Source organism: Lepisosteus oculatus, chromosome 10, assembly GCF_040954835.1.
Source record: "Lepisosteus oculatus isolate fLepOcu1 chromosome 10, fLepOcu1.hap2, whole genome shotgun sequence".
In the NCBI taxonomy this organism is placed as follows: domain Eukaryota; kingdom Metazoa; phylum Chordata; class Actinopteri; order Semionotiformes; family Lepisosteidae; genus Lepisosteus; species Lepisosteus oculatus.
This window is the reverse complement of record NC_090705.1, coordinates 34090793-34107976: the sequence shown is the minus strand read 5'-3', so window position 1 is coordinate 34107976 and position 17184 is coordinate 34090793. Positions and strand designations below refer to the sequence as shown.

The following is a 17184-nucleotide window of genomic DNA, read 5'->3' as shown; positions in this document are numbered from 1 at the left end:
AATGTCTAGAAATAAGTTTGCAACCCTAATGAGACTGATCTGCATTAACTAATTGTTTTCTACAGCCCTCTGAATCTCTTCTGTTCATGGCATGACATGTTTCCAATAACATGTATGGTGTAGACCAAAATTACAACATTAACGGTCATTATTTAAGCTAGGACTACAGAAACCCAGTCCTTTTTTTGCTCAGTACCCAATTATTCAATGCCATGGTTCTAATTACTCCTAATGGAACGCATAATTCTAATTAAAGGCACTAAGTGACTAGGGGTTCATTTATTATTTCAGTTACACAAATTCTTAATTATTTGTTTCTACGCGATATAGCTCGCCATTCTATTGCATTTCAGACTTAATAAAAAAAAGCCATACTCTTGCTTTCTTTGCTTGTGCATCCATCCATATTAAGCACCACTGACATGCCTCTATTATTCAAGGAAACGTCTCAGTCAGTCTGCAATAGTTTTCAGTTTTGTCACTTACATTTCCTCCATATTTGCTCCTGTTTTCAGTGTCGGTGGTGAAAGTCTGCATGACAAGAGGCTTGGAAGTAATTAGCTTGCGCGACCCCTCTGCTGTGACCCAAGCTGGAGGTAAGTGCTGCTCAAGCCTACTCTGCCATTAAGGGTTGTTTAAATAAAACATTTTAAGTTAAGTTTTTAATGTCACAGGCTGAAACTTGAAAGGCAATTACCTCAGGCAGTGACCGAAACAGAATGCCCAAAATTCAAAGCCTTCCCTTGTCGAAGAGGCTACCTGTTGGTGAATATCAAATGCTTACTAATGATGGAGCCGCAGGTCAAAGGCCTGAAAACATCCAGAGATCCAGAGAAAAAGTCCCGATATCATGGTGATCTGTGACTGAAATCAGGTGAATTAAAATTTCAGTTCTGGCTGCATAAGTGGGCTGATAAAGTGGTATGAAAAAAAATGAAAGAAATGATTTAAGTGGTCTTAAAAGATGCAATTAATCCTCCACACCCACAGAGCCTCTTTAAAGCGAGGCAATGAGGTTTAATGATAATCAGATTCCTTATGTTCCAACAGCAAATTGCAAGAGACTGCTGTACATTTTGCAAAGTAAACAGTTTTTACTGTATCCAACAGAATACATTGTTGTTGTTGATGTTTGTTTTGTCTGTTTGCTTTATTATTTGAAAAATAAACTGCTTATGGGGTACATCTAAATACAATGCCAGCCAATTTAATTATTTATTTATAGCTTGTTTAATTGCATGGTGCAAGGTTTTATTTAACACCACTTGTACACCTGGTTTGTTCCACTTTAAATTGTGATAAAATTTTACATCCCTTCTAAATCTGCAACTGTCTTAGGGCAGTTATGCTGACATAATTTCATCAGTCTGACATTTTCATATCAGCTTAAAAAATATCACCAGTATTTTGTCTGAGATAAGATTCCTCTACTTAAAGATTTAGCATCCCCTCTCTTATTTTGGCTAAAGAAGTACACTGCACGAGGTCACAATACAAATGAAATGGTGTTCATGCAAAGTAGGTGTTTTTTTTTACAATACCCCCATTGTAAGTCATGCCACAAGATTTCAAAACATGATGCAAACACAGAAATCTCTCTCTGGATTCACCTTACACAAGACGCGTTTCTGAAATATTTTCCCAGCGTAGCCATGACATATAAGGAAGCACTGTAGTATTTAAAACCTGACATTTTTCCTCATTGATCTTCAGAGGCGGATGTCTTTTTTTCGTCATTTTTTCCACTGGAGACGGGTTTTATAACCTCCAACGTTACATATCGAAGAAATGCTATTCCATTCCTAGCACATGAAAAAAGGTTTCGAAGGCATTAATATTTATGTTACTTCACTGAATGGAAACTATACCGAGGTGCTCAGGTTAATATGAAACCAGAGGGGACAGTACACAACTATACAGTTTGCTTTAATGCCCAGATCTAAAAAATAATTAACAATATGAACAATAAATTAGGAACACAAGTGTATTTCTTTAGTACATTTAGTGAGGGATGTTTCAAAGGACATTTTTTTTTCCATCCTGAAGTGATTTCATGTTTTCACGCCACAGTGGAAGGAGCAGACAGATGCCCTAACAGATGCCAGCTGCCTCCGTCGCAAAAACTAAACACAAGAAACAAAAAAACAGTTCGCTCCTCTGCACACTCTCCCTCCCTACAGCAGTATAACCGTATATTTTAAAAGATCATCCACCTGCAACCTGTACATCAGGCCTGCTCTCATGAAGGGAACAGGTGTGTTTAAAATCTAAGGAACATGCTTTCCACTTAATTATTAGCCAACAGGTCATCAAAAGCGATACCTGCAGTTAGCTGTGGCAAATGTAGTCCATCTTTCACAACAGTTTCCCAAAACAAGGGCATGAGAAACACGAACCAAAAATATCCCAAAAAAGAACAAAAGCTAATGTCGCTGCCCTCAGCATGTTTCGGCATCAGTAAGAGTTGGATTTAAGATTTATAGAGCTTTATTCTTCTTTCAAGCCTAGAAAGTTATCATCAACAGTTAGACTACATGCTTTGCTGCCACCAACAGGCTGTCTCCCCACACTGCTGAGAAGAAATCAGACATGGAGAAGCACAGTTTCGGTCACATTAACCTTTCCACTTGGCCACATCCCACAGCTCACCTCCATTGGTGCACTGGAGCATCTAAAATCAAATCTCCAAATCAGTCCGCAACCACAGAGCAGCAGGGGTTCAGTTCATGGGTGGGCACATTGAGTGTTACCACAGAATTCATTCCCTGTTAAATTCAGACAATGCCCTCCATGTCAGTGGAGACCAGAGACTAGATATCTTGCCAGGGCAAGTGTGAAGGCACTGCAGGGAGAAATGGAGCAATGCTGAATAATTACAGCATGTGAGATGAAGCTCTGCTGTGTTCTATGCACAGTGCATGACCATGTGCTGGGACTGAAGAGCAATAGTATTTGTGATGTTGGGAAGAGGAACCTTAAATGACCTCTTAAGAGAGCAGCCTGAGGGGAATGAAGACTAATATACTAGACATAACTTAGTAGTTGATGTATAATATCCAACTAAATATACGTATCAGATGCTAGCAGCCAGCAACTCACAACTGGCAACCCACTGAAGCTCAGCAGGTGTGAGCCTGATCAGTACCTGGATGGGAGACCTCCTGGGAAAAACAAAGGTTGCCGCTGGAAGAGGTGTTAGTGGGGCCAGCAGGGGGCGCCCACCCTGCGGTTTATGTGGGTCCTAATGCCCCAGTATAGTGACGGGGACACTTTACTGTAAAAAGTCGTAAAAGTGAGACGTAAAACTGGGGTCTTGACTCTCTGTAGTCATTAAAAATCCCAGATTAAGAGTAGGGGTGCTACCCTGGCACCCTGGGCATATTTCCTATTTGCCCTTACCAAACATGGCCTCCTAATAATCCCCATCTATGAATTGACTTCATTACTTCATTACTCTGTTTTTCTCACCACTTCTGTGTTCTGGCACACTATAGCTGCTGTCACATCTTCCAGGTGGGGCTGTACATTGGTGGTCGTGGAGGGGAGTCGCCATAACCTGTGAAGTGCTTTGAGTGGAGTGTCCAGAAAAGCGCTATATAAGTGTAAGCAATCAAATAATTATTATATTTTCCAAAAAAGGAGGTCCTCATCTGTACAGGAGCTACTATTCTGTGCATAATTTATTTTCTTACAAACAACGATATGTTAAAAGAAATTATGTATGCTGAAACAGTGCATATTTATGTCACTGTGAGGCACAGTGTTTGTGTTTCACTCTCCTGATGTTATAATCTTACTTAAGAATTCCACTGAGGACCTGAATCTACTGAAGTACTTTCAAAGTGTAATTCAAAGCGTTGGAGAAAGAATGGATGGAGGACATTTTCTACAGTACATGTAGACTGAGGTAAATCAAGGACAATGAACAACTAAAACTGACCTATCTGGAATTATTAAAAAGCCAAGTGCCCTGTTCCCAGATTCCAACAAAAAAAATAAGCAATATTGTGTGGAAAAATGTTATAAAATAAGTTAACAAGTAACAATCCATTGCAAATTCATTCATTAATGTATAGCTACAATTAAAATGCTTTGTCACATAGTTTCAAAATCTGTTTAGGTGCGTCCCCAGTTGTAACAGGAAGAACTCCAGTGTACTACAAATCCATGTCGTTCCTAGAGCTGAAACAAAACGAATTGAATTTCGACAGTAACAATACATTATCAGCTATGTGGACAGGAGCCTGTATAAGGGACAGAGGAGACGTGAATCAATGATTTTCAGGTTGGTGGTCCAGTGCCTACACCCATAATGCATCAGCACTCTTGGTTGTGGTTGGTGGTGTGTGTCCCTGTGTTATCATGAAGGACCATGATGCCTTGCTGAAGCAATGTACAGTAGGACTCCGTGTCCAATCACATTTGCAAACAGGTGGAGCAACACAGTGGGTTCATGACGATGCACCTTCTCGGTCTACTTAAACCACCAGGGAAACTCATTTTCAACTGTGTGAGGTCGCATTACCTTTTTAATTGAATTGCCCTCATTTATCACTATTCTATGTTACCATAAATAAAATGAAACTCCTTGTGCGCTAATACAATTTTTAGGTGCAAACTCTATTGAAAGTGCACAACGGAAACCGTTTTCTATAACTTTCAAATATTAACTGCAGACAGTTGCACCTGTTACAGTCTAGCTCAAAATTTGAAAAAAACAGATGCCAAACTTGCGATTTTCTCTGACCAACAACAGCACTTGCATCAAGTATTACTGTTATTTTTCAGTTTTTGGCTTTAAAAAACAGGGCTGATAACACTGCATTCTACCTCAGCATAAAACAGCATAATTTAACAGGCACTTAAGGACCTGCTTGCACGGTATTTGGCTCTGTCTGTACTAGCAGCTAGAGATCATACAACATAGAAGTTAAATTTTGCAACTACAAAGGATGTTGATACATTTTAAATAAGATGGAATAAACGTCTAACATTTCATGATGTAATAAAACTGAACGGTGAGTAAGAAGTGGCCAGTTCTTAAGTGCTCAGTGCTGTTTAAAACCTGCATGTTATTTTCAGATCTTCTGAGATTTGGGTATACTCTAAAAAAAAAAAGTGTTTTATGATTTCTGCTCGACCATTGTCATCCATTTCGGAGGTGGCATCTTCATAAGGAATCGTGCTTAAAATAGCAGTTGAAAACAGCAGTGATTCGTGCTGGTAACCCTGGAAGAAAAGTGCAGCCTTCGGAGGCTGCCGTTTACCTCGCGCAGTTCACTGAATTCCCTTGATTTGTATTGCTCCTGCTAACAGTGCTGAATATTTCATGGTGTTAGCACTCTATCTGCCAGAGGATTACATGTGCCTTGATTATGTCATCTGCAAACTCAGCTCCAGACTGCATGGGTGAGTACCGATGGCTGTGAAACTCCAGGGCAGCTTCGTTCTGAGCAATATTACACTCTTCACAGCTATGACAGGGACCATTGAGCAGAGAATACACAGTAATCTCCAGATCCACAAAGCAATTCACAGGTAATCGCATTATTAGAAAAGAAAAGACCCAATTTTTACCTGAAACTCACGCTTTCTTTTTTTAATTTTATTGCATTGCATCATAGCATACAGGTACCATGCTGGACCCACATTTCAATAGTCCCATATTGCAGATGTGTGAAAAAATAACCTCTTGAGACGTTGAGACGTACTGTCTCTCTAACTGTACACAAAAAATGAAGAAAAATGGTTTTAATGCCTTAGAGACTATCTACCAAGATGATCGATAAAGTTGTTTAAAGACAAACAGCCAATTAGCACTAATAGATGACACTGTCAACTTACGATTTATGACAGATTTTCTCCTCGTGTAATGCTGATTGCTCAAAGGCTTGAACGTCACCGCCTGACATCTAACTGTACATCAATTACACACTGCCCCTTGAGTAAATGAGGACCTCATTTCTAGTGCCAAGACCTGTGAGAATTCACATCTCCCTGAGCTCTCTTGTATAAATATTTTAATCACGGAATAAATAATTCCACGAGAAGCTGACCCCATGAGAATGACTGTGTGTGTAAAATGCATTCTAACTTTGTAAAACATGCAAACAGATCTCAAAGGAAAATACATTAATATTAATAGAGTCTTGATAAATACGAGGGCATGATTAAGTCCTAATAATAAACACGCTGCAGTCAAAAACTGTTCACCTCAAAAGAATCAAACTAAATTTTACACAACAAATGAGTCCCACACTCTAAGCACAATAAACAGCTACGAGTAGTGAGCAATAAACTTGTTTAAGTTTGCTTTTCCTTGACGCTTAAGGTTATTTAATGTCCCTAAATATTCTTTAGACATCAGAGGACAGAAATCAAACAGGAAGAGTGGGTAAAAAGTAAGGATAAGTCTGTAAGCTTTTCCTCCTTCTACCTAAAAATGAGGTCTTCCTTGTCTCCTTCACTGAAGAGGTAAGATCTCTCTCATGGTTTCCTTACTGTTACCAAAACCATGGTCTTCACATTGAGGGACGCAGAGCCTGCAGGCAGGATGGGGGGGTGGCCTACCTTGGTCAGAGAGAAAGTCCAGCATGGTCTGCAGCAGGAAGGACAGGTGGCGAACGGAGAGGCCAGGGTTGCCCATGCGGCGCGAGGCGTACACCAGCTCGTGGAGCAGACGCATCTGCACAGCCGCCCAGCCCCGGTGAGACCCTGCGGAGAAAACACAAATTCTTTGTGTCATTCGTCGCCCCAAAAGTCCCGCAATACCTGAAGGACTGGCGCATACCTGGCATTATCACTGTACTGATGCCGCTATCCGACGCATCTTAGAGGTGTACCCATACACACAGCTGAGTACTTCACTGAAGCAATCGAAGTGAGGCGCCTTGCTCAAGAGTACAGCAGCTGTGCTCCGCGTAGGATTTAAACCCACATCTTTCCAGTTACTAGCCTACCCTGCTCCCTTTTAAGATTTTCCACCAAATTAAGAAAAAACACAAATATACACTACTTGGTAATAGTAAAGATGCTGTGATACTATAGGACCCTACATATACAGGTGTAGGTAACAATCAAGCTGGACACCAATTTCAGGTTTATGTTGTACTTCGGAGGCTTCTTAACTTAAACAGTCTTTAAAGAACGGCTGTTGTTCCATATTGACTGCTCACTACAACAGTATTCGCATCAGTTAAAGTATGTAGGTGGCAATGCTTGCAAATTTCATTCACAAACAATGCAGTGCAGCTCCTAAACATTCACTGACCGCTAAATCCAGAAGTTACATTCTTTGTATTTCACCAGTCGTATTGGTCAGGAACAGCACCTGGGGCCCTGGTTCAATGCCAGACCTGAGGCACTATATCAGAGGAAACTGTAGTTTCTACCCACGTTTGTGTGGGTTTCCTCCAGGTGCTCTGGTTTCTACCTACAGTCCAAATACATACTGGTAAATTAAACGGCCTCTGAGAAAATCCTGCTTGGGTATGAGTGTGTGTGTGTGCGATGGACTTGCTAATCCTCCTATTTTGGTATCCTCTGCAAACTCGACTGGTTTACTAAGTGTACCACATTTCAGATCATTGGCAACAGTAATAAAATCTACTATAGATTCTTGTAGTACACAATTACATCAAGTCCCATTGAGTATTCTCCTCTTATCTGTACTTCAATTTTGAATTCAAATACACATTTGCTGACTGAATGTCATTAGAGAAAATGTTTCAGAAGGAAATATATCAAAGCCATTAGAAAATATAAATGCACTATATTGCACACTCGGCGTATCAGCTACAGTTTATAGGATTCTCTGAACAAGCAACAAATTGATTAAACCCAAGCTAACTATTCCCTAGGATTTTATTTCCACAGAAGTGACCCTCTAATTAAGTTATAAGAATCATTTCCATAAAGGTACACAGACTTATTGGTTCTAATTACTTGGTTCAAGCTTGTTAATCTTCTTATTGGTGGTCACTAGATTAGCAATTCTCTAGTCCCTGGACACTAATCAAGCCTGAGGATTCTGTTGGAAGAGCTGCATCAATGGCTTATGAATAACATCTTTTTTTAAGCACAACTGGCAGAATACCTAGAGACCTGGAGGTTTATTCATCTCGAGTGTTTCCACTAACCCAGGTACTTCCGCCTCTTCTGTGTTAATACTGTTTAACACAGAAGTGAAATAACCAGTTAGTACATCAGCCATTTCCCTTTCATTGTCTAAAATGTTCCCATCATTCTGCCAAATGCACCTTGCACGACCCTTTACAGTTTTTACTGTTGCCGTACTGAAAGAACTTTATTTTAGCCTTTGTTGCTCTCCAAATCCCAGTGTCTCTCTCAGCCTTTCTAATATCCTTTTTACCTGTGAGTACAATTCATTATACTTCTCTTCCTTAACCAGATTCTGATGTTTTTATAAAAGCCCTTTCCCTTCAGAACTGATTTGTTAAACCATTTGGGAGCCTTTTGTAGCTTGGGCTTTACTCTTGGGAGATGCCTGTTCTGTGCTTCAAGCAGAATCTGTTTAAACTGTTGCCATTTATTCTTCACTGATACCTATCCTACCATTCTGCTTCTCTTAAGCTCTCTCTCATTCCTTCAAAGTCTGATTTTCTAACACTGTAAACTTTTGGGGGGGCTTTGCACAGTTTTAAAGTATACTACCAAGCACATCATATTTTAATTATAGGGTAGTCTCCTGTTTGGAAAAACATATATCACTATTTTAAAAAGTCAATGTGCTATTGATGTTCCACTTATTGTATCAATAAGGCTTTATTTTTTATTAAAAAGCAATCCATACACACATAACTCACTAAGTCAAGCACACTGTGAAGGAGGCAAATTTCATTACACATTACATATTCAGTTAAAGTTATTTAGTCCTTTTGAAGCTATTAGGGAACCAGGAAAATGAGCATCTCCATAATATGATTTCACAGAGCTTATGCCATGACTGTTATTGCAAAGCAATCTATAAAAGAAATGGAAGTTACAAGAAGAAAATATTAAAAGTTGAAGTCTGTTAGAAGAATGACACAGCAAGCTAAGAAGCCGTTAAAAATCCCCAATTCAAAACAATAAGTCTAAAATAGGTAACTGCTTGTATTATCATTAAAAACGTTTAAGCTTTTAAAGCCAGGAGCCATATCACCCTGCATCTCAACTGACAACCTACTGAATCTAAGCAGGTGAGAGCCTAGTCGGTACCTAGATGAGAGAGGTGTTAGAGGGGCCAGCAGGGGGTGCTCACCCTGCAGTCTTTGTGGGTCCTAATGCTCCAGTATAGTGACGAGGACACTGTACTGTTAAAAGGCGCCAGTATAGTGAAGAAGTAAAACCAAGGTCCTGACTCTGTGTGGTTATTAAAAATCCCAGGGCATTTCTTGAAAAGAATAGGGCTGTTACCTCGGCCTCCTGACCAAATTTCCTCATGGCCTCCTAATAAGCCCAATCTATAAACTGCTCTCCTCCCCACTGATAGTTGATGTGTAGTGAAAGTACTGGTGCACTCTGGCTGCTGTCGCATCAAGCAAATTTTGCTTTCCTTCTGTGGATGCAATACATACATGAGGCTACAGTCTCCACACTCTTTCCACATGTGTTTATAAGGCTGACAAATTTAAATGCCTTTCATTACCAGCACACAACACAAAGCTCACAAATTAAGCATGAAGATGCACTTTTAAAGAAATGTTTTTTTCTAGGCTAAACGCATACAGCAAGTTCGCAATTTTGTGTGGAGTGTGCCACAACTCGCCCTACTCCCTTACATGTGGGACAGCGCGTTTTCTAGCCCTAAAAACTGATGCTGATCACTTTAAAGCCCGAGAGAACACGAAGTGCCCTAAAGACAAAAACTGAGGCAGATTCTTATTATACATTGAACATGCCTTTATCAGGTGAAAGAAACCCAGTGGACAAGCTGTAGGCTCCAGCTCTCCGTGTGAATGTCTTCATTGGTGTTATTTCAAGGTATGATTGAAGGTGTCTGGCAATCCAATTAGCACACTGCCAAGATAATGATATTGGTCCTGCTACAGAGCTATCACACTGTCACACATTGCCTAAATCAAAGGCTCAACACCTTCTGGCTGGCTAACAAAAGGCAGAGTATTAGTCCCTTGTAAAGAGTACAGGATACTGATCTTGGCATTTATTTAAATCCCACAGTTCAAATACCTCCGCTGTACATTCACTTGGGAGTCATAAAAGGTTCTCTCAAATACTGCATCCAAAATAAAATGATAGAATGTAGCTTTTGTAAAAATCAACATTGTAATCTTGCCAAAATAAAGGATAAAGGGGCACCAAAGCTCCATTTACTTCAGAGGGTGCTTAGTGCAGGGATTAACAATACTCTTATTTTAGGTTTGCGATTTATTTTTTCTAGAGCTTAGAAAGGTGAATCATTTTCAGGTGTGCAAGGAACATCTTAAATATCTGCTTAAATTATGATGCCACAAGATCATTTCAGCCAGTATCTATTACATTTAAAAGAAAATTGTTGAAAACATTTTAAGTCCGTCCCCCCCTTTTCTGCCCAAAAAACCTGTATAATAGCGATGCTATTTAACAATACAGATTATCTCAAAGGAAATATCCTTTAGGAGTTCAAAAAATGCTGTCAGTTCTCTTTGTAAAAAAAAAAAACAATTTATTTATTCTTGTTTTGCAAAAAAATATTTATATGCACAGCTGTGTACAATATTACACTGCATTAGTCAATATCGGGGAAGAAATGTGGTATTTTTTTTCATTTCAAAACTTGGCACTACTATTTTAACCCAACTGTAACAAATTATTACAAAGTCTTCTTAATAAGAGGCTACATCACAGATGAGTGAAATTCATTTATCACTTTGAACTCCCCTTTCTCTGGCAAAACCGAACACCTGGCCTACGCTATTTTAAGAGTGGCTTCTTATTAAATTAAAATGTGGCTGTTTGTTATCTGGCCGTATCTCTGCGATGCTTTTTTGTTCTACTATGTTTCTCCTGGTGCTGCCAGGAACTTTGCAGTTTCGGGATGACACATCACAGCTGGGCTCCCTTGCCTGTGTTGCTTTATAAGTAAATAAATGAGGCACTGCCTGCTCGCATTAATATAAGGGAAAAAAAAGGAAATGGCACAAGCCTAAACAAAAAAAAAAATCTTTTGAAGTCTGAAATGCTTTCAAAATATATCATCATTTTGTGCTTGCTTAGAAAGCTGTGGAAATAAACAGATAAACTGAAGATGAATAAAAGGTAAAATAAAGCTTGCTCGTAGTTAACAGACATACTGCTTGGCAGTACCAAGTCTTCAGATTTTCTTGGTTATACAAAGGTATTTTTTTATTTCGTTGTCATATATATTTGTTTAACACATGCTAAAGAAACAAATTCCAAAATTGGTCACACCTGCATAGAAGAACAGCAAGTTGCGGGGGAACCTAGCTATGATTATTTTCCTTCTTGTACATCTGAATTTTTAGTAACCATTTCCCTTTTCCCTGCATCCTGTTATTCCCTTTGCAACACCTGGTTTAATTAAAGCTTATCACCTTAAATGTATCTTTCAAACACGAACTGCACATCTGCATGTCAGGCATCAGGCACACACTGACGAAGTGCTGCAGCTGGAGCCGAGAATCTCCCGGCTGTATCAAACAGTGGGACAAACTCATCCTCACACTTGTCATGAGGAAGTAAAATCCATGAATGAACTGGGAAAAACAAATGTGGCCCAAGTCACAGACCCAACTCTTTTGACAGAGCATAGCAACCTTCTAATTAAATTCTAATTATAGGGACGGTGTACAAAAAACAGTTACTTGCTCGATGCAAAGACTTTTTTTTTTTAACTTCAAGGAACTTGAAAGGCCAAACGCGAGACGGAAATGTCACAAAAGCCGAACGCAAAGTGATTGTTCCGGTATTGTCCCTCTTTGCGACAAAAGTCTTCCAAGAAAAAAAAATGACCTCCTGTTATTGTGTCAGTTTTGAGAACTGGTCTCACTTTTCAGGTTATGACTGCAAATCTCCATTTTAGTACCACTAACAATGATTAAATAGGTGGCTTTTTCAAAGTTATATCTTCAGCAACACGACAAATACAATGCCTCACTGCCTAGAATATCATGGGTTAGGAGAGAGAAACATTTTGATGGGCGCGTATACTCCCAGGGCTAATACAAATGGGTTTACAGAATAATTAAGCCTGGTCACAAGTGGATGCGCACATTGTTTGCAGAAAACAGAAATGTCGATGTTGCTGCTGCTTCTTCACATTCAATAATTTAATTCCTTCCCTGCTGTTTTGGACACTGCCATTATTCTTAATTCTCCTAACTCTTTGACCAATAAATTACAAACTTCCTTGAAGACATGCACCGAGGATTATACATAAAAATAGGATAATCAAAGTTCAATTGAATTTTAAACAGAACTCCATCAGTTCTTATTGACTCTGCTTAAACTGCTTTAATCATGGCCTAAAATAACCAGAAGGATTTGGAACTAAATCCATGTCGTTTCTGTTTTATATTGATGTGTATATCATATCAAGCATTTTTTATAAGTTACTTCTTTTCCAGTAAATTATTATGTCTACTGCAAGTGATAGCCCCTTCACGAAAGTGCCACAACTTTCTTATACATTCTACTTATTTCCAAAACATTATTAAAATAATTAAATAGAAATAAGTCAAACAAAATGTTCTCATACTCAAAAGTATAAAATTTATACCAAGGGATATTAAATTAAATACAAATGTACAAATATTCATACTGGCAGACTGAAGGAATCAAACTTATTTAGTCTTGAAAAGTGAAGACTGCGAAGGGACTTGTTACAAATATGAAAAATCCTCAAAAGGCCCTGACAAAGGCACCACAGTCTGCTGAAAGGAAGCACTTAAGTCAGTAAAGAAAGTTGTGATGGGTTCACAACTGCAATTACAACTGTTGTGTTCTGTGAAACTTTATTCATTTTTTTTTAGTTTGACGCACCAACACAAAATCTTTTCTTATTAATCCTGACATACAGCCAGCAATAAATCTCTATTTACAAGTCTATTAAACCAGCTAGGACTGTGTCTTTGAATATTGACTGCCACTGAACTTCTATAGGAAAAACTCAAAAAAGGTTCATGACATGGCTACAATTATAACCCCTAAAACTGCAAAACCCCAAATCACGTTAACCTGTAAAAAAAGCCCAGCAACAGAACAGTTGCACTTTCCATTGCACTTTCCATTTCTGGTCATTTGAAAGTACTTATAAGAATTTGCAAAACAATAAAACCTGTGTGCCACTCACTTCCTCATGATCTCTCTATTGAGCCACATTCAATATCCAGTACTCAATGCCAGAATATACCTTCCTCAATTCAATAAGTAATTAGACCAAATGCTCCTGTAAGGTAGCACCTGTATTCTCTGGGCAAGGCATTTCAGAAATCTGTGTTTTACATACCGAAGTTGTCTTGACTTAACCATGCCACTCCATTCCAAACACCTTAAACTTCTTACTGTGGGCATCTTGTACAACTGATATGTAAACTGTGAATCTATTATCTTTAAATTTTGTTTTTCATCATGTCAGCTAAATATTTAAAGCAACATCAATTTTAAGTCATTTCTGTCAATATGGTAGGCAAACATTGTATTCTGTTGTGACTCGGATCAAGCCTAAATCACGGAATTGCTTTGTTTCACTTCTTTTATGATTAAATTCATTGTGGGAAGTCATTGTGTGGAATATAACTGACCAAATGCGAGATTTAAAATGTTAATTTGAAGAACTGAATCTGAAGGAGAGCACTTTATGCATCTTTAAATCATGCTTGGCAGGTCTGTGGGAGGGCTATCTTGTCACATTATACTTCCATCTAATTAGCACCTTGATTGCATTATGATCTTGTACATGCAGGATATCATGTCATGCAGTGTCATGCAGCTGAAAAACAAATCAGGAAAAAGTTGTTTTAATCCCTGTGAAGAAATTACACTGCTTCTTTAGCAGTCATGAACTGTATGTAAGAAAAAATGCATAACGAAAAAAGCAAAAGAAGAAAATGTAATGAAAAAATTACAGTACAACCAGGTTATTTGGAACCCAACTCAGCACAAATACTGACTTTCAAATGCATCCGACAGATTTGTAAATGATAAAATGAAACAAGTCAGGATAGTGCTCTATTCACTGTTGAGTGGCATTTAATTGCTTACTTTGGGTTTCTCTGCACTGAATTATTTAATTGGGAATACACTGTCTGCGCATGTGTGCATGTTGACAGAGCAAAGCAAGTACCGTACCCACAAGGGAATAATAAAACATGGCCCTGTCTGTATTTCTCTGCTCTAACTGCAGGTTCTCCTCAGGGGCATTGTCATCACCAGGTGTCAATTTACAGCTTTGTTATTTTAATCAGCTCTCATTTTAGCGCGCTGAAGCAAAACGGGGATAGGCAAATAACACCTGCCCCCCCCCCACACACATCATCCCCAGAGCTGTTCTGCAGATTTGCACTTAAGGTCAGTCACATGATTTGTAGGCCACAAGGTCAGACAAGGGATTGAGACAGCAGATGGAGGCCCACAGCTATGAAACAATGAAATGCACGACTTACAGACTTGTATAATGTGCAGACTCATCTCAATCTACAAAAGACTCACAAATTCCGCATGTAGAAAGCAGATATTTCAGACCTTAAACTACACAGACTACAAAGACAAAGGATGTATTTAATACAAGATTTAACCATGTTTTTTTTAAAGTTTACTGTACTTTCTTTTGAATATTTTTGTGCAGATACTTTATATGACAGTTTCTTTGTCTGAACTGCCTATTCAAGCATTAAATGCGTATCCGATACCTTGGTGTCCTTACAGTACAGTTTCGCTATTGAAAATCTTTATGAAGCAAATAGTCCTCTTCCACACTGGTGTAAAAGAAAATTAATCAATCCATCAAAATCAAGTCAGAAAAGTTGTTCCTCATGCATTTTTAAATATATACATCTGTCAGATCCCTCAAGGTCTTGTTTTACTGTGTTTGTGCAGAGGTCACGTAAATGATAAAATGACTTGAATACCTGAGGGAAAATCGCTATTCGATATTCATTTGAAGAATTTTCTAAAAGTCAGTGACCAGGCCCAAGGCAAAGATTTTATTTTTCATATATACACACCACATTTTACTGATAGAATAACTCCAGGTTTCCTCCAGATGCTCCTGTTTATTTCCACAGTCAAAGGACATACCGGCAGGTTAATTGGCTTATGGGAAAATAGGCCCTGGCGTGTGTCTGTATGTAAGTCTGGCTGTCTGTCTTTGTGTGCCCTGCAATGGACTGGCATCACTGGAAGAAGTAGTTAGTAAATGGATGAATGGACAGAAAAAACAGCATTTCACATTGCCTATAGATCAAATCACGTTATGAAGAAGCAAACATTCTATACAGAAACTCCATAATGGAAATGTATTAAGGCTGAACTTTTTGTAAAACTACCTAACAGCTCCTGCAACAAAAATTATTATTTCCCATCCAAAGGTCTATGAAGAAAAACAAAAGTGGAGACAGACCGATAGCCCTAGATGATCAAGCCAAAATGGATTCTGAAATCCTACAAAAAAAGTTTCAAAGTCAAATGCGTAGAAGCAAAAGAGTTGTTTCTTTTTATTTTTTTGCTTAGCCAAATGAATTCAAGAACTAGAAGCAGAACTACATTTTAAGCTATATTATATTAATTATATGCAAGCAGGAAAACAACTCAATACTGTGGGGGGGGGCAGAGAGGCCAAAGAAATATTGTACACCGAAAAAAAGCTCACACCCCAGTGGTTTACTGACTGCGAATACGGTCATAATATTTCATTTTGCAATTTGTGTTATAGTCTAAGAAGCTATAAACAGTAACAATATATTGTTTCTGCCTGTGCATATACAGTGCCTTGCAAAATTATTCAGACTTATGTGAAATTACAAAATGATGCATCCACTTTATCTTAAACGTATCACTTGGAACAGCTGTTTGTCTGGTTGGTTTAAAACAAAAACCCTTTTATGATAATTTTCAATATGACATCCAATGACTTGTCTGATTATGACCATGTGTCAAAAGAATACAAAGATTCCAACCTAAATGATGAAATAGATCATTTCATCATTTAACACAACAGCAGGTTTATTAAGACAATGAGGTCCCCATTATAAAAGGGCAACTTTAAATATTCTTCTGTCTGGACAACATCAAGTAAGCACTTTAACCCAATCATCACTCTCAAACTATGAACCCCGTAACTGATAGCTTCTTTCTGTTTGCAAGAGTGCTCCACTAAAGACCTCAACAAAGGTTTTTTTAAAGGATCTACAGTAATTAGGTAAAAGATTTGATGTGGTCCTGGTTTTAGTTTTTCCATAATATGTACTGGCAACCATCCAGAAGGAATAGTTATTGTCTTCTCCGTCGTTATAAGAAATGACTCATTTCTCCACCACGATGCTCTTTGACTAACCCCTCCACATTTCCAGCAATTGTCCACAAAATGTAAGACTCACTTGAGCAGACGGAGGCAAATGGAAATTTGGAATCTCAAAATGAGAGGTGTGTGTGTTGGAGGGCTCAGCTGGTGAAGAAATTTCACAAACCACAAGTGCTCACAGGAACACAGGTCATACCTATATACCTGATACACTTGCGGACTTTCAAAGCAGAAGCTCCAATATCAAAAGAAGAGGTTTACCTTTACTGAAGTCCTGCGGATCCAAAGACAGGCTGTATCCAGGCAGAGTCTCCAGAAGCAGTTTATAGCAGGCCTTCCAGCCTGGCTCAGGGATGGTGGGGGCCACACACTGCATAGCAGCCACACGCTTGAAAAATGCAGACTTGCGATGGAAACCAATTAAGCCGTACAGCTCGGACAAAATACTGTAACGCTGAATCTTCTCCTCTTCAGACAGCTAAAGTGAAAAGAAGACCATTATTTCGGTATTTGAATTCATACTTTTTTTTTTACAGCAATACGAATTCAGTTTTATATAAATGCTGTGTATAATGGTACACGTTACAAAACAGCAAAACTAAAAACAGAAGAATTCTAGAAATACAAAAGCTACCTTAGAAGATACCCCAGTAAGCCAAAACATCAAAATAGTTCAAGTAGGGAGCTGCATCAGCATGTGTAGC

General features: G+C 38.6%; 1 protein-coding gene across 4 annotated transcripts in view; it reads right to left on the bottom strand.

The window, feature by feature from the left end:
• The window catches only part of trappc9 (trafficking protein particle complex subunit 9), a 665954-nt gene that overhangs the window by 615993 nt on the left and 32777 nt on the right, over nt 1-17184 (bottom strand). For all 4 annotated transcript variants that reach the window (XM_015357321.2, XM_015357322.2, XM_006635851.3 and 1 more), the window contains 2 exons: nt 16742-16958; nt 6571-6714 (listed from right to left, as the gene is read on the bottom strand). In XM_015357321.2, the coding sequence (XP_015212807.2) occupies nt 6571-6714; nt 16742-16958 (361 nt within the window). The remainder of the gene's footprint in view (nt 1-6570; nt 6715-16741; nt 16959-17184) is intronic.